This window comes from Caretta caretta, chromosome 16 (assembly GCF_965140235.1).
Source record: "Caretta caretta isolate rCarCar2 chromosome 16, rCarCar1.hap1, whole genome shotgun sequence".
NCBI lineage: Eukaryota > Metazoa > Chordata > Testudines > Cheloniidae > Caretta > Caretta caretta.
In genome coordinates, this window is record NC_134221.1 from 12584864 (window position 1) to 12604642 (window position 19779).

The following is a 19779-nucleotide window of genomic DNA, read 5'->3' on the forward strand; positions in this document are numbered from 1 at the left end:
CTGGTTCTGCCAGCTAGCCAGGACAGCAAAATCCTCAGAATCTGTTTGTGTGCATGACTGTGGCCTGGTAGGGCCAGACATTTGGAAGCGTGGCCCAGTGGTTAGTGGGCTAGCCTGGGACTCAGCAGACCTGATGTCAGGTCCTAACTCTGCCATCGACTTCTCGTGTGACCTTGGGCAAGTCACTGAGTCTCTCAATGCCTCAGTTCCCCCTGTGTAAACTGGGGAGAGCAGCCCTGGCCTGCCTCCTAGGGGTGTTGTGAGGCTAAATTAGAGATTGTGAGGCACTCGGGTAAAATGGTGATGAGTGACATATAAGCACCATAGCTAGACAGAGCTGCTTATTGGACAATCTGAAGAGCCAGCTCTGAATAGAACCCAGGAGTTCTGGATCTACTCACTAGACAATACTACCGCACTCCATGGTAAGAGTCAACAGCATAAATGTTGTTGTCACTAACACAGGCTGGTGCCTTGACTCCCTAACCCCCCAATATCTGGCTTTGCTTCCCTTGGGAATTTGGCAGGTTGTGTCCCTGACTAACTCCACACCAACTCTCCTTGCCCAGGGAGAGACGCCAGCTGGGGACAAGAAGTCCCTTATAGGGAGGGACAAGTTATTAAAACAACACAGAAGAGTGCCCTGGATAGGAGGGTGGGGAGGAGCGCATGAAAGAAGGGGAGAAGGAAGCGTCTCTGTCTTGTTTCTGTCTTGGTCTCTCGTTCAGGCTTTCTGGCTCCTGTGTCCTGTTGTTTGCCTTTGTCTGTCTGTGTTTTTTCTTGTGAGAATGGGAAGCAAACAGATGGCGGCATCTGGGAGAGCCGCTCAGCTCCTCTGGCTGGGTTGAGCAACGGGCCCCATGGAAGGGGGAGTTCTTGGCCAGTTAGCTGCTGGCCGCTGCCACAGCTGGAAGAAATCCTCCAAATTCCAAACCAAGCCCCCCAGGACCCATTAGTGTTGATAACAAACAGCAGGGGCTGGAGAGGGCGTGTGACCCCCCATCAGAAACGTGCACTGCCTCCCTAGCTGAGAAGCCAAGTCCTGCACCCCTCATCCCCCTTCTCCTCCTCACGGAGAGCAGCTGCAAGGGCTCCAGGAGCCGGTGGGGGTGGGCATGGGGCTGGGGCCGGGGACTGGAAGGAATGCAGAGCTAGGACAGGAGGTGAAGAAAGGACTCGCGAAGGTCAGCACTGGCAGTTAGGCGGGGGCGGGGAGGCGGGCGGGTGCCACGGGCAGGGAGGGGCGTGTCCAGGCTGTTTATGAATAGTCATGGCACGGTTTGTACTTGGCACCAGAGGTGGCTTCAGAAGTCAGGGAGGATTTTAGGGTTAATAAAGGCTGACTTGAAAAGGTCCCGATTTTTCCTCCTGTCCAGCAGAGGTGAGGATCTGACCCCAATACACCCCACAGGGGAGGGAAAGAGAGGGCCCTGACCTCCATTTCCCAGTGAGGGGGAGACCAAAGCCCCATGCACCCAGCAAGTGGGAAGGGGGCCCGTGAGCCCCATACAACCAGCAGTGGGCCCTGAACCACTTACCTCTAGCAGCCAACTCCTGAGCCCTGTGCAGCCAGTAGCAGGCCCTGGGCCCCCTTCCTCTAGGACTCAATGCTATATGCCCAGCACTGGGCCACACCGCTTACTAGAAGATCCCTCTTCAACGCTGGTTTAATGTGAAGACACATGCCTAGCTTCCCCAGCCCGCAGTGATCCCCAGTGCAGCACATGCCTCCCCAGCGGCACACAGGCTTCTGCACAGCCAAGGGGGACCCCCTTGTGGAAATGTTGGCAACGCAGCATTGGCTCACGGGCCAGGAGGGCGCTTGGGGGAGCCCTGGCCCAGTGCTCGCTGCAGAGGGCATGTGGATGCTTTGCTAAGGCTCCCATCGTCTCCTGGTTTGTGGTTAGTGGGCCCAACCTCCAGGTCAAAGCAGCCCATGCCTCCCTGCTACTCTCTGGGGGGCTTCCCCCATCCTGCTCCTCGGGAAGCCCTGGCTGCCAGGGCCCCCTCATCCCCCCATCCAGCCCCTTTCTGCGGCTGCCTTCCTGTTAGCATTGCCCACTGCGGGGCCCTTGGGCCCCTGCCTCCTCCTGGGAGCCAGGCCAGCACAGCCCCACAGAGTCAGGCAGCTGCGCAGAAGCCGTGGGGTGTGTGAACTTCAAAGGGCTGCATGAGAAATAGCTGATGATGAAGGGAACACCTGGGTTCATCCTCCCACCAGCCTAAACCAGAGCTTGGCCTGCTGCTTGGGAGGTCCCTGGCCCTTCTCTCCTGCTGGGTCTCCCCGTAGGGACCTCCCGGGCGCTATACCGCGTCTCTCTGTCTCCCTCTGGCGTCTGAGACAGGAAGTGCGCTGTCAATAGGTGAGCAAAGCCTGCAAAGAGCCCCCCCCACCCTTGTGAGAGGTCCGTGGGCAGCGGAGAGGAGCAGGGATGGGATGGGAGGAGCTACCCATCCCTTCTGTACTGTGCTTCTGCATTGGGGCCCCAGCACAGCGCTCTGCCTCTGGGTGCAGGAGAACCTGACAGGGAGCCGGGGAGAGCCTCCGGCTGCAAACGGTTTCAAAACTCCAGCACCTGGGGCAGTCTGGGCCACTCCCAAGGCAAGCTGGGACTCATCCAAAGCATGGGGCTGAGCCCCAGGAATAAGCTTGGCCTGTCAGAGATGAGTTGGCAGCATCCAGGGAGCGGCTGGCTCCCCCAGAAAATGAGAGATCATCGCCACCCTCCCTTTGGAGGGCGGGGGGAGAGCATTAGCTCCCCAGAGTCCCACCCAGCAGCTCCCTGCCTCCCGCAGCGCGCCTCTCCCCCAGACTGCCCCTCCCCCCCAGCTGGCCTGTATCCCCCTACCTCCCGCAGCGCACCCCTCCCTGCAGCTGGCCTGTATCCCCCTGCCTCCCGCAGCGCGCCCCTCCCCCAGACTGCCCCTCCCCCCAGCTGGCCTGTATCCCCCTGCCTCCCGCAGTGCGCCCCTCCCTGCAGCTGGCCTGTATCCCCCTGCCTCCCGCAGCGCACCCCTCCCTTTGGCTCAGGCCCTGTGCTTGGCCCTGGCTGGCTTTCCCCTCTGGCCCTGGATCTGAGCAGAGGGCCAGTCTGAGCAGCGAGTGACGCACAGAACTTGAAAAAGCTCCCGTTTCCTCTGCCTGTTTGGAGGAAGGTCAGGGATGGGATTTGGCTCCAGTGAGCTTGGCTGGGGCTGGGAGCTTTGTTAGCAAACTACACCTCCTTCCTATTTGTGTCTAATAATAACCCGGGCTGACAATGGCGGAGGCAGGGGCAGGGTGCAAAGGGCTATCAGATCGAACACGGCACCACTCCTGCCAGCGGCCCCTCCACTAATCCCACGCGCTGCCCTGGGGGAAGTGAAGGGCCAGCCCAGCTTCCTGGCTCTCTTCCCTGGCATGTGCTCACCCAGCAAAGGTGACCTAGGGGCTCAGACAGGCTGGATGCTGGCTCCGCTGAATGTTCCTGGAAAATCCCAACGCCATGCCAGCTGATTCAGCCTTCCTGGGGGGCCGCCAGAACCCAAGCGCAGCCAGGCTGCCGATGTGGTACCTGGCTGGGATTCGGTGTCTGAGGAGAGACCCCTCCCGCAGGGCTCTAATCATCCCCGTGAGAGCTGGGCCGGGCCGGGCCGGGCCGGCTGGGCAGCCGGGGCAGGGCGTTGCCTACATGTGTGCCTGCCCTTTGCCAGAGCGGCCAGGGAAGTTGTGGGGTCTTGGTATCTGGTTGCTTGGTCACCCTTGGGCCCGATTTCCAGAGACGGGAGTGCTCTCGGGTCCCCTGGACCCAATGGGGCGTTTGGGGCTAGCCTGATATTTGGTGGAATGTGGGCCTCTGGTTTCGCCCCAGCAGGGAGCCCATCACCCGTCGGGGCGGTCGTGTCCATTCTATTGCTGGCTTTGTTTTTTTCAGAATAACATGGTCAGTGGCGTCATACGCAACGTGTCAAGCGCCTTCGAGCATATCAGTGATGAGCTGCTTGTGCAACGAGTGAAAGAACACTATGAGGGCATCACGTCCTTCACCAAGCTGGAAAACCCCAACCACATCCACTTCCGAGTGGGCGAAGGTGGGTCCTGGACGTGCTTGGGGCTGGGAGCTGGCATCCACTGTGTGGTGATGTGCTGTCACCCCTTGGAGGCTCCACAGTACCCAGCTGTTGCTCTGGTTCACTCTCACACGATCAAAGCAGGGGCAGGTTTCAGGGCAGCACGTGGCTCCCGACCTCCTTGGTGGGCCGTCGCTGGGACTGTTAAAAGAAACAAGCCGTTTTTACCGTGAAAAGCCACGCTGGCGAAAGACGTTTCCCGACTCAGGCTTAGACTTTCATTGAAGGCTTACTAAGGATATGGCAGGTTTGTTTTTTTGTTAGTGCTGTGGACTTCCTCAGAGCAGTGGCCTGTCCATGCCAGCTGGCATCTCAGCAGCATGCACTCCCTTGCAAGCAGCGGTTCGTGTTGAGTGCTGCCTGCAGGCACTGGTTTGGAGCTAGTCAAGCAGAGGCTGAGTTGATAAGGGAGGAAGGGGATTCTCTGGACAAGACTCCTTGATACCAAATGGTACCGCTGAGAATCTCAGCGCCGTGTGTGTCTAAAACCAGCCGCTCTGACTCTTGTGGAACGCAGGAAGCAATGGGCCACATTGAGCCATGGAGTAAGAGGTTGCACCTCTCACGGGAGTCAGCAGGAGCTGTGTCCATTTCTACCAGGGCTCAGTGTGTTGCAGATAGCAGTGAGGGGCATGGGAGCCCACGTCAGACATCCCCGCTCCGTCCCATACTCTGGCCTGGAGACCAGGCCCCTGTGAGGTTGGAGCGGGAGGTCACTGCAGCTCAGCAGAGGTCCCCACGCTGGAGAATACGGTTGATTTTTCTTCTCTCCCCCAGATGCTAGCAGTCCAGAGGACTGCATCGTGCAGTCTGGGTTCAGTGCCCGGCGGTACCTACAGACCGAGTTCTTAGTCCAAGAGGTTAAAGGCTGCACCAGCCCCACTGCGAAGAAGGGGAAGGAGGCTCACATCTTGCACGTGCAGCAGGGCCCAGAGGAGACCAGGTAATCGGTGTGCTTTCAACCCCGTCACCTCGCGAAGGGAGGGGTCGGAGCCTTCTCCACCCCGGGCCTCCCCATCAGAATACACCTGAGGCTGGCTGCAGGTTCTTCCCTAGCCGGGGGAGGGAAGGAAAGGGGGCGCCTCTTAAAGAGGCAGCCCCGGCAGTTGGGCCGAGAGCCGCAGCGCAGGGTAGCTAAGCTCACTGCGCTGCCAGGGGGTGTATGCAGTGGGGCTTCACTTAGGAAGGGAGCCCCTCCCCCCAACACACACATGCTGGCTGGGTCCCAGCAATGGGGCCGAGAGTACGTCTCGAGGCTTGGTCTGGGGAGAAGTTGTTTGGAGGGCGGGCGGCGAGGCTCAAGGAGGGATTCGGATCTGTGAGCTCTGGGGACAGAGCTGCAGGTGTCGGGGGTCAGGGGAAGGAAGAGGGCGGATAGGGGTGATTTGGAGGAGGGTTGTGGTTCTCTTTGCCTGTTGGCAAGAGCCCAGCAGTGGTAAGAGTGATGACCAGGCTCCCGCCCTTGCTGTGGGGGTGAGGGGCTGGGGAGAGTGAGGGCTGGGGCGGGGTGCACTCTGGAAGGGGATGGCACCTTGTGAGGGCCCAGGCCAGGGGGTAGAGCAGTGTGTGGTATCTCCCTCTTTGATGGAGGGGGACAGCCCCCAGTTAAGTGGGGGCTTGGCTAGGAAGACTGGGAGGTCAGTGGGGTGGGAGGTCTGTGGGGCTGGGAAAGGTGTGGAGGGTCTTGAAACCCACGCACTCTATCCAGTCTCCAGTGATGGCATGTTCCTCTCTGGCTAGGCCCATGTGTGTGTGAGGGACAGAGAGAGAGAGGACCACGTGGCATATTTTGTTGTTGGCAAAAGAGGCCCTGAAGCTGCGGAGAGCTTGTTAGCAGAAGAGGCCTACCGTGGGAGGTCTTTGTCCAGGGGGCCCAGCTGTGGCCGAGAAAGTGGACTAACCACGGTGGGAGGCCATGTTGGTTCATGAGCCCATCAGTTTATTCTGGGGTTTGCATTGTAGCTCTCAGCCCGTGGAGGTGAAGGTGAATGTGGTCTGCCCCGAAGCAAAGCTGCTGCAGGATCTGAAAATACTGCTGATCCTCCAAAGCCAACCCAACGTGACCTGGAACATTGATACGCAACGCACCGTGAGCATCATGGTAAGGCAGGAGGGAAATGCTGACAGGGAGCTCATATTTCTGTGATGCCTTTCAGCTCAAAATGTTCACCTGAAAAGCAGCCACCTCTGGGGTGGAACACAGCAGTTGTTTTATAAAACCCAGCCATGCTGCAGAGCAATCCAAGATGGGCAGTGAAGAGTTCTGTATCCAACGGAAACAGCAGGAGGAGTTTAGGGAAGCAGACTGTCACTGAGTGAGAATCTGGCCAGGACAACGGGCTTACCAGCCCTACTCTGTGAAAAGCATCCTGGGATGTTGAAAGGCTGTAAGTGGCCAGGACCTCTGGCCGGCACTCAGACGAAAGGTGGTACCTGCCAGCAGCACAGAAGTTAAAGTAAAAAGGAGGCCGGGGGGGGGGGGGGGGACACAGCTTCCCCTCTTCTCCCTGGGTTGGGCAGGCAGCGCTCCCCTACGGCTCCCCAGCTCTGGCTGGTGCGGTGAGAGCGCCCCCTCCTGTTTTGATCTATTTCAACCATTCGCGCCACCTATTGACTCCCCGCTGCTATTTCTTGCCGGCCGTGCTGGAGTGCTCCACAACCGTCTCTTGCCAAGGACCAGCCCGGCCTCCTGCAGCTTGCCTGGGTCCTGATGGCATCCCGGCACCAGAACAGACTGGCTTGTCCTAGTGACTCTCATCTGGGCAGTGCGGGGAGCTGGGGCCCTGCTTTAGTTTCGCCAAAGGGGCTTCATGACGTCCCGGGGGCCATGCCACTTCACCACGCGCAACACCTGGGCTCCTGCAGGCTTCGTCCTTAGGCTGCAGAGGATGCACTCGGTTGTGCCCTCATTGAACCTGACTGCAAAATGGCTAGCACCCCCGCCAGCTTCCGCCAGGTCTGTGATTGCTCGTGGGTCACAGACAAGCTTGCTAGCCGCCACCACCCCGCTCCAGCACATCAGTTCCTGACTTCTCCATCTCCCGCCCTCCTATTCTCTCTCCTCCCTCTTCTTCTTCCACAGGCATCTGGGAAATACTGGATCACCATATTCCCCTCCAAGGCATTGGATGAGAATGTCCTCCCTGACAATGAGCAGGGCCTGATTAGCTTGGCCCGCGAGAGAGGATTTGATGACATAGCTTCATATACAGACATCCCGTCTGCTACCCACGTGACCCTTGAGCTGCACAGATGTGGTGAGTCTACACTAGACGCTGCCTGGTGCCCAGTCACTCAACTCAGTTGTCAGCCGGGCTCTAAAGGTAGGTCTACACTGCAGTTAAATGCCTATGGCTGGCCTGTGTCAGCTGACTCAGGCTCTTGGGGCTTGGGCTACAGGGCGGTTTAATGGCGGTGTAGACCTTTGCGCTCAGGCTGGAGCCCAGGCCCTGGGACCCATTGCGGGGTCTATGCCGCCATGAAACAGCCCTGTAGCACGAGCCCAAGTCAGCTGACATGGGCCAGCCGCGGGTGTTTACATGGCAGTGTAGACATTCCCTAACGGCCCCGCGGGCGAAACTGCCCCGTGGTTCAAGAGGTTGGGAATGGGCTGCCGAGCCTCCCACCCCCGTGGTCACAGGCTCAGCTCCAGCCAGGTCAGCACTCGCTAAGCACTGTTGTCATCTGCTGGCTGCTTGGTGACCTCATTCCAGATCCCAGCGAGCAAGTGTCCACATCAGAATTCGCACAAATTGTTCCCCTTATTGGCAGCCTCAAGAGAAGTGCCCAGGATTGGCTGGGCCATGGGGACTGAGCCCCCTGCCCTCCAGAGATGGCTCTCTCCAGCTCAGGGCTAAGGCCCAGTGGTGGGGCAGCATATGGGAAGCTGGCCCTGCTTCTGCCTGTGCCCTACCTTCCCTCTCCAGAGCTCAGTCTGGCACCTTTCCCCAGCACTAGATCAAACCCCCTGGGTTCTATCATCACCTGCATTGTGAGGGTTACTCTTGAGTTTGCAAAGACGTCATCCCAGCGAGTTCATCCTTGTAGATACCAATAGCCTCTCTCTGGGCTGCCGAAGGAACTGAGCTGTTCCAGCCCCTGCCCAATGCTGTCCTGATGTTGATTTCTATAGAACCAGAAGTGAAGACTCCACCACCAACACCTGCACAACACCCTGAGACCGTCAATATTGTTCAAGCATTTTTCAGTCTGTCCCGACCGTGGAAGTGCATGGACGACTCCATTGAGATAGTCATGCTGAAGACGACCTTACAGGTGGGTGACTAAGCTGGAGCCCGCAGGCTTGAGAAATCACATGCTCCGGACAGAATTGTGGGAAGAGAACTGGGACCCGGGAGAAGGGTTCTCCGTGTCTTGCAGAGCTGGGCTCTTGGTTTCCTCCTGTCTCCGACATTTGGACGCTGGGAGTCAGAGGGTTCTGCCTTACTCTGCCCCTATGGACGGGGGAGAGAAGCAATAGAGGGATCAACCACATGTTTTTCCCAAGCAGGGGGCGCCGAGGGGAATCTGGGATTCTGCCTGTAACAGGTGATGGATACATTGGTATCTTTCTCTTAGGGTTTAAATGTCCACGTCACGGATATCACATTGCAAGACCCCCATTGCAGAGCCGAACAAAACAAAACTCACTTTGTGCTGAAAAGGTATTTGGGGGACTGCCACACCAAACTGGAGAGGGGAAGCCAAGCCAAGAATAAGGTCAGTGATAGTCCAACATGGTGCTAACGTCTACGTTCTTATCCCCGTGAACGGCTTGGTGTTACAGTCTGCCCCCACCCGCACCCCCCAGCACACTGATTCCTGGTTTGTTGCTCAGAGATATTGCCCCCCTCCCCCTGCTGCAGAGATTCCTGCTGTACAGAATCGCCAGGGTATTGATCTGCCGTCCTCGCTTGGGCAGAGATTTCAGGTGTATTTCACTGAGACTTTGTCACCTTCAGGCATCAAGGAAACTCCTAGTGTATTTCACAGCATGGGACTGTTAGAACTCATTTCTGCCTCCACTGAATGGGTGTTTGGCCATTGCCATCAGTGGGAGCGGACTCGGGCTCTTAGCCACTGGCCTTCTAGCAAGTATTTCACTTAATTCCAGACCCCTTTTCTAATGCACTGGTGGCCTGATGTTCAGAGCAGCTGATCACCAATAACTCTAACGTCAGTCACTGTAGCCGTGGGCACTCAGCACTTTTGAATATCAGGCTAAGTCTTAATAATCCTGCGAGGGCCAGCCAGGTAGCAGGATGTAGTCAAGACATCTCGAGCGACATGCTGGTGTTCTGCATGCCAGTTCAGATTTCTCCATTTCAGCATCCATGCTGTTAGACGGTTCATGGGTTTGCACCTTGCCACTTCCCCACCCCAACCCAAGGGTGCTGCTTTTGGCTCCTAGTAATTGTGGAAAAATCAGATTTGGTCAAAACAAGGGACTCGGTGGAAATGTTACCTGCTAAACAGCCCTTGGCTGTCTGCTCTGGCTTTGCTAACGGAAGTGACATTTGGGCAAGTTGCATGAAATAAACAAATTGCCTTCCTGGAATGAAACCTACATGAGCTGTCACTCTTGGCAAGTGATCCCTGCTGATCACCTTTAGACAGCTAAAGACCATGGCTTTTTTATTTATATAGTGACGTATATGCATACGTGTCTCTTGCCCTGGAAAGCTTCCTCCCAAAGGACTCTGCCTGCAAACCACAAACACTCACTCACAGGAGCCGGCTCTCACTTCATTTCTCTATAAGATGTGCTCCGTTTCCTAGCAAAAAGACATTGTTTTTATCTGCCTGCCAACCCTGCAGTCTGACTGCAACTTGGTAAAGCATTCTGTTGCCGATGCACGAATAGCCTCCAGCTCCCTCTCTCAGAGCTGTATGGGTCTGCAGGGCTGAGAGAGGGGCAAAAAAGCAGTGAAAGTGTATCGTTGTCACTAGAATAAGCAGATATGAGTCTCTCCATGCTGGGAGCAAATTGGCTAAGTAAGAAGGTGCCTTTTTTGCCTAGTTGCTTTTTGCACTAGAACCTTGCTTTAAAGAAATGGGTCCAAATTGTCCTGTTGATTAACAAAAGTGTATAAGGAAGGCCAAGGGGCTGATGTTGTCCTGAGGAAGGTGTGAGGCCCGTAAGAAAAGAAGGCAAACCCTTAATGCCATTCGGAATTGCCATGGAGTATCCATTAGTATCCATGGAGTATCGATTTAGATAGTGACATACAGAGTACACTTGTTTGCGGACGATACCAAGCTGGGAGGGGTGGCAAGTGCTTTGGAGGACAGGATTAAAATTCAAATGGATCTGGACAAACTGGAGAAATGGTCTGAAGTAAATAGGATGAAATTCAATAAGGAGAAATACAAAGTACTCCACTTAGAAAGGAACTATCAGTTGCACACATACAAAATGGGAAATAACTGCCTAGAAAGGAATACTGGGGAAAGGGATCTGGGGGTCGTAGTGGACCACATGCTAAATATCAGTCAACAATGTGACGCTGTTGCAAAAAAAGCGAACATCATTCTGGGATGTATTAGCAGAAGAGTTGTAAGCAAGACACAAGAGAAGTAAGTCTTCCGCTCTACTCTGCTCTGATTAGGCCTCAAGTGGACTATTGTGTCCAGTTCTGGGTGCCACATTTCAGGAAAGATATGGACAAACTGGAGAGACTCCAGAGAAGAGGAACAAAAATGATTAAAGGTCTAGAAAACATGAGCTATGAGGAAAGATTGAAAAAAAATTGGTTTGTTTAGTCTGGAAAAGAGAAGACAGAGAGGAGACATGGTAACAGTTTTCAAAGTACGTAAAAGGTTGTTACAAGGCGGATTGAGAACAACTGTTCTCCTTAACCTCTGAAGACAGGTCAAAAAGCAATGGGCTTAAACTGCAGCAAGGGCGGTTTAGGTTGGACATTAGGAAAAAATTCCTAACGGTCAGGGTGGCTAGGCACTGGAATAAATTGCCTAGGGAGGTTGTGGAATCTCCATCACTGGAGATTTTTAAGAGCAGGTTAGACACACATCTGTCAGGGATGGTCTAGACAATACTTAGTCCTTCCATGAGTGCAGGGGACTGGACTAGGTGACCTCTCGAGATCCCTTCCAGTCCTATGATTCCGTGATTAGCATCAATAGCAGGTTCTGGTAATGAAAGGCTATTCGGGGCAGGTACCCAGTACCAATGTCCATTACATCCGTTAAGCCAGTGGTTCTCAACCAGGGATCCAGGGCCCCGCTAGGGGTGGCCGCAAGCAGGTTTCAGGGGGTCCGCCACGCAGGGCCAGAATCGGACTCGCTGGGGCCCAGGGCAGAAAGCCCAAGCCCTGCCGCCTGGGGCTGAAGCCGAAGCCTGAGCAATGTAGCTTTGCGGGGGCCCCTGTGGTGTGGGGCCCCGTCAGGTGCCCAGCTTGCTGTCCCGTAGCGCCGGCCCTGGATTTTACATGCAGCAAAGCAGTTGCTGTGGCACAGGGGGGCCGTGGCGTTTTTACTGCATGCGGGGGGGGCGGGGGGGCCTCCGCACAAAAAAGGGTTTTGCGAACCCTTGCGCTAAGCAACTAAAATGGACTCCGTCGCTTCCAGAACTGTCCCTGCGTTTCATGCCACTCCTAGGCACTGCCAGTAAAGGACCGAGCTTCATCTGCGTGTCTCCAGCTGCCCGTGGCTCCAGCAGGCAGGGGTGCCCGACCCTAGCCCAGCCGAGAGCCAGTCGCGAGGGCCTGATTCGGTGGGGTGCTGAGAATCCTCAACCCCCCCATTAGCTTTGCTGGAGGTTGAGGCTGCTCAGTACCTTGCAATCGCAACACCAGAACTTGCAGACAAGTAGGCCGCAGCTGCCGGTTTTGTCTTTAATACAGAGGTGGCGTGCGGAGACTGCAAGTCCAAGCATGCCAAGTGGCACAGTGAACTCAGTGGCCAGAAACCACACTGTCTTCTGGACTTTTAACCCTTTTCTACCCCCCAAATGATTGGCTCCCACCTCTGAAAGATGCCACGTGCGGCGCTTCGGGAACCAGGTGCCAGAGCACTGTCTGCTGCATCAGTTCTGTGAGCCATTCACCAGCGTCTCACGTTCTTTCCATTCTCTTTGTGTTCCCAGCTGATCCTGACACTGGCTTCATCTCTGGAGAAAGTCGAGGTAAGAGGAGTTTGTTGTTTAATCTCCAAGGCTCCAAGCTGTTTCCGAGAGGACAACTCCTGGACAGCAGGAGTCCCAGGCTGTGATTCGAGAGGATTCTTTCCTTCTCTTTTTCAGTCACGCTTTGCTCCTCCCCACTGCGCCAGAGAAATCCCGGTGATTAGGGAACAGTCTTCCTTCCTCCCGCCCTGGTAGGGGATTGACAACAAAACCCGTCGGAGGGGAAGCGAAAGCGTTTGCCATTTGCTCACGATGCAGCTAGAAGTGACTGTAGGGTGACCAGAAGTCCCGGTTTTATAGGGACAGTCCCGTTTTTTGGGACTTTTTTTTTATATAGGCGCCTATTACCCCCCCACCCGCACCCCTTCCCGTTTTTTCACAGTTGCTGTCTGGTCACCCTAAGTGACTGAGACGGCCGAGTTCTCGTGGTGCAGCAGAGAGCATCCCTCCATTCCAGAGGCAGTAGAGATAAGTACAGGATTTCTACCATCCTGGGGACTGACTGGCGTCACAGATCCCAGTGAGTGCCCCCTTCCAGCCACTCATCAGGACTACTGCGAGGGGAATCCGAGCCACTGCTGTTCTGGATCCCCAATGCTTCAAGCCCATGGACCCCGAATGGAGTCCTGCCACTGCCCCATTCTCGGGGTCCCTAGGCTCGCTCTCAGACCACAGACCCTCTGTCTGGCAGCCCCCTCTGAGGGCTGGAACCCATTGTCCAGCTGCCTACCCACTCTGGATACGGCCCTGACCCCAGTAATTAAACACACCTCTCTTGCAGAACTTCACCCTAAAGGTGTGAAGCTTTGGGGGGCCTGCAGTTGTGACACGGTCGACACGCGCACACTCTGCCAGTCTAACATTGGCATGCTGTTTGTATTGAATCATGCAATTCACCAGCGCATACAAAACAATAAAACACCCTAAATGCCATGTCCCTCCCTAGCTCAGCCTGCTCCTGTGGGCCCTGGGAGATCACCTGTGTTCTGGCAGGCCAGGGCTGCCACCCTTTGCCTATCCCACCCCTGCCGCAGCCTCCCATCCCTCATCTTAATCTGATGCAAAATGTCTCCTCCAGTCGCTCTCCATTCCCCCTGTGAGTCCCTTTAGAGGCTCCTGCTTCTTTTGTTCTCTTCCCGGTAACTTCCATTCCTCTCAAACCCCCTCCCTTCAGACAAGAGGAGGCAACGGCGTCTCCCAGCTAGACCAAACCCATGGTCCCAAGGTGTTCAACTTTGCTAGGGGATGGTTGAATTTTGATCACTCGCCGTTGTCTCTGGCCTGGCAGAGACATGACACCACCCCGCTAGCTCATGGGGATCCGCACACATACGGGCCTTCCGCCGTGCATGAAAGCAGACAGGACCCCCAAATTGTCACACTGGCTCAGGAGCCGGCAATCTGGAAACCTGTAGCTGGCTGCCACTCGCCCCAGCTCCCCAGACTGGCCCTGCCCAAGGGTTCCTCAGACTGCGGGACCTGGAGCAAGTGAAGCGAGGAGAGGTAGGAACTGTCTCATGCAGGTTCCGGGAGCCCCATGCCTTGAGTCACTGGCCAGGACAAAGCAGGGAGGAATACGCCATCGGGAACAGACCTGCCCAGGCCCTTGGGGCAATGGCAATTCCACCCTCACTTCTCTGCTTCCACACCTCTGACCGTGGAGCAGGTTTCCGCCTGGTTATAATGAACCAAGTACACAATAAGTTCTGAACAAACTGCCCTACACAGACACGCACTCTTGAATAGCAAGAGAGAGGTCAAAGGTGAGACTAGGAGCCAGATGTCCGAGTTGTTGGCAGGACTGTTCGGGGGCGGGAGGAGGGGAGCATTAAGGCTGTAGCCCTCTGGGATGCTGCATCAGGAAAAAGCACCGGAGTGGGGGGAGGTATATCCGTTGTCGCTGAAATAATCGTTCCTTTTCTGAGGTATTCCTAAGGCACCCATCAGTGCAAGGCCTAAGGGCTGGCTCCGGGAGCTTAGATTTCTGCAGTGATGCACAGTGGGCACCCAGTGCCCTGTGGAAGCCCTGTCAGAGCGACAGCAGCCTGGAGCTCAGCCCTGTCTCCTTCCCACGTAGGTGCCATTGGAGTGCAAACTGCCACAGGAGCTCCAGTTGCAGCTTTACCAGACCCAGGACTTCAAGTGGCCTTCTACCACCGTGCTGGAAGTCAACAAAGCTGCTTATGTCCAGGTATTGGGCATCTCTCCCATCTTTGCTGGGCCCGGCTGGTGCCAGGCTTGGCTGGGCTGAGTTCATGAGACCGGGTGAGCAGCTAGAAGGCTCCAGGCCACTTGGAGAGTGGCTTTGCATAGCCCGTCCCTGCATCTTGGTGTGTTTGTTCCCTGCTGTGGCTGTAGAGTGAGTGATGCCTTGGGAGTGGGGAGTTAGTGCAGGAGCCTCTTTACCCCTGGAAAGCTGGGATGAAATCCCAGTTGGGCTCTGTGACTAGAAGTCATTTATGCACCTGCTTGAATGAATCCCCCGGCTTGGCAGGCTTTGGCTGAGAGAGGCCCAGGCCAGCACTCACTGTATGGGCTTAAAACCAAGTGTTAGACAGACACATCTGATAGATGTGTGGGGCTGGGACAGGTGTCCCTTAGCTAAATGCCTCACGGAGACAATTACAGGCATGACTGGAACCAGTGAACCAGGTCTGGTGGGGACCGTTGCCCTGTGGGGGCAATGGTTGGTCTGCTGAGGTAATTAGCTCAATCAGGGGCAGCGATACAATTGGTAGGAGCAGGAAGTGTGCGAGTCATGGCAGAGAAAGCTGGGGGGGGGCGGCTCTTCCTGATACATGTCTGCACTATGTTCCGCAGGGCTTGGCATCAAAAGATCAAAGGTGCAGATGGGCAAGAGCAACAACCTGTGTGTAAGAGACCGTGCAAATGGGCCAGGCAGCGGGTAGCTGAGCCAGCGCCCTGGGACGGGGCTAGGACAGGAATAGCCCCGGGGAGGGGACGGGGATCAGGCTGCAGCTCAGGGTTGAGGGTAGTCGGTAGAGCTGGCGTGGGAAGGAGTTTGCATGGAGCCAGCTGCACCCCCCTGCCTTTGCTGCTCACACAAGTCATAGCTACGGGAAGGGGAGAGCCGCTCCTAGGAAGAGAATTCCGGGGGAGAGCTAATTGCCAAGGACGGCATGTGACCATGGACCTGTTCCTGGGCCCAGCTGACCTGGCCCAAACTCCCGCTCCATGCCAACGCCACCTCCGCCCCCCACCCAGCCTCACTCCCTGTGTACAGGCTTCAGTCTGACCGAGGCTGCTCCTGCAACCAGCTTCCTCCAGACACGAGAGAACGTGTGACAACCCGCTCCAGTCACCCGCACTTCAGTGCAGGAGGGGAGAGCCGTGCAGGCAGACCCGTGCTGGCCCAGCTCAAAGCAGCCGTGTAGACATGGCAGCACAGGCTTCAGCGCAGGCGAGCAACACGCATATAATGAACCCTGGTGCGTTTGCACAGACCGGGCTGAAGCCCACGGCGCTGCATCTACGCTGCTGTTTTCAGCGGTGCTCACGGGGGGGTGGCTGCACAAACCGCAGTCGCACCTTGGCTTACAGTGGAGGCATTCCCCCAGGGAGCGAGCGTCGCTGTGTTAGCTGGAGGCAGACTGTGCCCCAGAATGACCCCAGTCATACTATGCCCATGGGTATATACATTACCCCAGTTAGGCGGGTGCAGAGGGGTAAAGGGTGAGTGCAGGGGACGGGACTAGAATCGATGACCTCTCGAGCGCCCTTCCAGTCCTACACTACCCCTCGATGATAATCAGGTCTCTGATGACTCAGGCCTAGGTTTTAGTGGAACGTTTTTTCACGTAAAGATGATAACATATCACTTAGCAACCTAGATCTCGTCAGAAAGCTCTGCCGGCCGGAAACAGAGCCATTTGGCTTGGTGTCTCTCTTATTCCCACATCCCGTCTGTAAGCATTTGATCATTGGTGACGGGTGCTGATAGCTCACTGGGGCCTTCCGGCTGGGGGAAGGTAAATAACTCGTTTTCCTCTCCTCTGTTCTCTTTGTGCCAGGATACACAGTGCATGTCAGACAATTGGCAGGGAACTGGTTCTTTGATTCCAGATGGTTCGGGCTGTCCCCTCCCTCTCCCCCTCCATCCACAAATCAGGTTTAGGGGTCAGCGTCTATCAGGGCTAATCATTTTTCCCAAACAAGGTGGCTCCAGCCTCTTCATGTGGTCATAGCTTCCTGCTCAAACTCTTCGGGCTCAGGAATTAGGACTCTAGATTTCCTGACCGTTTATCAGTCAGATGAAGGGTTGTCCGCAAACCCATTCTGTGCAAACTCTGCCGGCCATGTGGCTGTCATCAGCCTGACCCAAAGCCACGACAGTTGTTGGATCCGGCCCTTACAACCCGGCGCTGTTTGACAGGGGGATCAGAGCCAGGCCATCTACAGCTGTGCATTAAACACTGCAGTTGCAGTGTGGGTTCTGGTACATTGGCCCAGACCAGAGAGGACAGGGAATTACAGTGGTCTGAAGCCATGTTAGAAACCCAAGTATAAGGCAGTGGACTAACTCAGCAGGCAAGAAACGTGTGCAATCAACAAAGCTTTAATCCCCAGGGGTGATGCTTATATCATGAAAGCAAAGTATCTTACCCTGAGGAAAGCTCCCCACTGTGGGGGTTCACCTGTCCTGTGGTCACCGAGCGTGGAGCTCCCCCAACTCAGCAGCATCTTCCCCTCTCTCACTGGCCTGCAGCCAGACCACAGCCTTCCCCTTGAGCACCTGGGCTGAGCTAGAGTAACCCTGGTGCCGTGGGGAGAAGGTAGCCTCTGTAGATTCTTTGGGAGGTAGGTACCCAAGGGCTGGTGTCCATGGCATGGTGGTGGCTAAGATCTCCAGCAGCTGGCCCACCTCCTGCTCTCTCTGCTTTTCCTGGTACACGCAGCATTATTTGGCAGATCCCCTAACGCCCATGCCTTTGACAGCGCTTGGGGGCAATGAAGGTTTATTCTGCTTCTGCCATCCTGCCAATCCCTTCCTTCTGTGCTACTGTCCATTCCAACTGTCTGCGCAGGCCTGTTACTCCAGGGCAGGGTTTGCCACACCATCACACCGCGGGAAGTGACTCCGCAGGGGAGTCGAGAGCGATAACCCACATTCACATGGCCAAATGAAAAGCAAAGAGAAATTAGAGAGAGGGTCATCCTGTAAAGAGTGGGTGAGAATCAACCTGCCTCGGGGTATAGTATGGCTCAGATACCGTTGGATGGGCTAGACAGTTGTGTTCCAGTGGGTCAGGCGGCGTGGAGCGGAGGATTCCTGCCTGGGCTGGTGACAGAAACCCTGCTAGAACTGTGCCACACCAGCGGTGTGTAGACAGGGTTGGAGTAGCCCAGTTCTGATCCCAGTGTGGACAGAGCTTCATTGCGTCCAGGGCCCACGCCTCAGAGAAGCACCCAGCCGGGTTGTACTCACCCATGAGGAAGCCACATCAACTGGAGACTGGGAGTCGGGGCTGGCTTGCCCCCTCCAGTCCTCAGCCTGTACATGGGTGGATCCTTTGGCTTCCTTCCCTGCCAGCCCAGATACAGAGCTGAGATGCAACCTCCGAGACGAGCTAACTGAACTCTCCTTCTCCTGCTGCCCCCTGCAGGTCTCGTTTCGGGCAGAGATTGCCCAGACTCACCTGAAGGTGGAGGAGTGCTCTCTGCAGGCTGCTGGCGAGGAGCCTCAGCAGCTCCTGATCCAGCCTGTCACAGCGCTCAGCCAAGCAGTGACCGTCCTCAAGCCAACAGAAGCCACTCTGGGCCGGGAACTCCATCGGTTCAGCTTTGTCTACAGCCTGGCTGGGGGAGGGCCCTTTCCTCCTTGCGCCATCCTGTCATGCAGAGTGACCTTGCCTTTCAACGTGAGTGTGGGGGCCGTCTCCTTCGTGGGCACCCCCAGGAGGCCTGGTGGCATGACCCTGGCCCAGGACCCTTTGCCCATCTGTCGAGCGAGGGGGCTGTTCCCACTGCCCTAGCAGGGGGGCAGGGAGGCACCGATGGGAGGTTTGAGGGATTCCATTCCCGTGTCCCGCTGGCTGGCTGGTGACGTGCAGCCCGAGACCAGACGACACACACATAAGGCTGGGTGGAAGTTAATGGGGCCTAGCTCTCGCTGCACCGCCCTGCTGAGCTGAGAGGGGTTTGCACTGGATTGCAGGGCCCAGACTAGCCCCACTGCCACAGCCTTCGCACGGGGCACAAGCCGGGTGTGACGTCGCCTCCCTGTTCCCAAGAGCAGTGGAGCTGCGGCCAGGGGCACGTAGTGCACCTACTGGCCAAGAGCCCCAATGTACGTTAGAAACAGGAACGAATCAGGCTTCACACCAGTCCTGGGGATCAGTATCCCCATTTACAGTGGGAGAAACTGAGCCACAAGGAGGGGAATGAACCCCTGCCCCCCGGTCACCTGGGCACTGGTCCTGTGGCAGAGGCAGGGATAGAATCAAGGTCTCCTGCCTCCCTGGCCTGCACCTTAGCCACAAGGCCAGGGGTCTCTTCCCAGGGTGTCGCCAGGTGCTCATCCCTCCTGCTGTAGCCTTGTGACCGGCTGCTGGGGGATCCATGGGGTACTCAGGGCTCTCTCGCTGGGCGGGGCAGAGATGTGCGCAGCTCATCTTAACCCTCTTGGTTTTCTTCTCAAAATCACAGGACAGCACCGTCGAGAGAAAATTAGAGGTGACGCTGCAGGACACCAGACCTCCACCTTCCAGTGAGTTCACAATCTCCTTGTCACGTCACGTCACGTCGGGTCAGAGCTGAGAGCTGGAGCCGAGCTACCCAGTGAGGGTGGATCAGCACGGAGCCCAGCCTGGACTGCCGTTAGATTGTCCCTGGTGCGAGGTGCAGGCAGACGGGTGGGAGCAGAGAGTGTCCCATAGTCCTTGCCGAGTTTCAGTCTGGTGAGGATCTTCTGGCAGGATTAGCGCCCTCCCTCGGCTGGAGAATGGGAGCTGGTTTAATGGGGACCAGGGTGACTAGACGGGAGAGAAATACCAGTTCAAAGAGAAACGTGGTTGCACCTATAGAAATGGGCTGAGTGGGGAAAGGAGTGATGGCTGATGGGACGCCTTGTAACTGGGAAGCAATGCCCAGGAGGGGATAGCAGGACCAGGGCTCAGTATGTTCCTCACCAAAAGGGGAGGCCCTTGAATGACTGTGAGACCTGGCAGGCTGGGATGAGCTGCCTTGCTAGCGGGTGAGATATGGACGAGGCTTCCGTGCGAGGAACTCCACGGGCCAGAGGCTGGCGGGAGCCATCCTGAGAACTGGCCATCTCAGGGTGCGTGGCTTGCGCAGGCCTCAGCAAGTGAGATGCCTTCATCCTGGTGGGGGGCTGGGGGGAGAGGGGCCAGGCTGGCACTGAGCCCAAGACTCAACACAGGCTTTTCCACGGCGCCGTCCCGCTGGCGCGCTTATCAAATTCCTGGCAGCTTCCTTCTGCTTTTCTTCCCCTTGTTTCTTCTTGATCTACATTCCCGCTGTGGCTGTTGTGACAGAGCCGTGCAGTG

At 56.4% G+C, this 19779-nt stretch overlaps 1 protein-coding gene across 2 annotated transcripts in view; it reads left to right on the forward strand.

Annotated features, from left to right (window-relative positions):
- Window positions 1–19779, forward strand: part of ENG (endoglin) — a 54434-nt gene that overhangs the window by 28914 nt on the left and 5741 nt on the right. For both annotated transcript variants that reach the window (XM_048822461.2, XM_048822460.2), the window contains exons 4-13: window positions 3915–4071; window positions 4888–5053; window positions 6073–6211; window positions 7193–7367; window positions 8243–8385; window positions 8689–8829; window positions 12215–12253; window positions 14331–14444; window positions 17878–18132; window positions 18920–18980. In XM_048822461.2, the coding sequence (XP_048678418.1) occupies window positions 3915–4071; window positions 4888–5053; window positions 6073–6211; window positions 7193–7367; window positions 8243–8385; window positions 8689–8829; window positions 12215–12253; window positions 14331–14444; window positions 17878–18132; window positions 18920–18980 (1390 nt within the window). The remainder of the gene's footprint in view (window positions 1–3914; window positions 4072–4887; window positions 5054–6072; window positions 6212–7192; window positions 7368–8242; window positions 8386–8688; window positions 8830–12214; window positions 12254–14330; window positions 14445–17877; window positions 18133–18919; window positions 18981–19779) is intronic.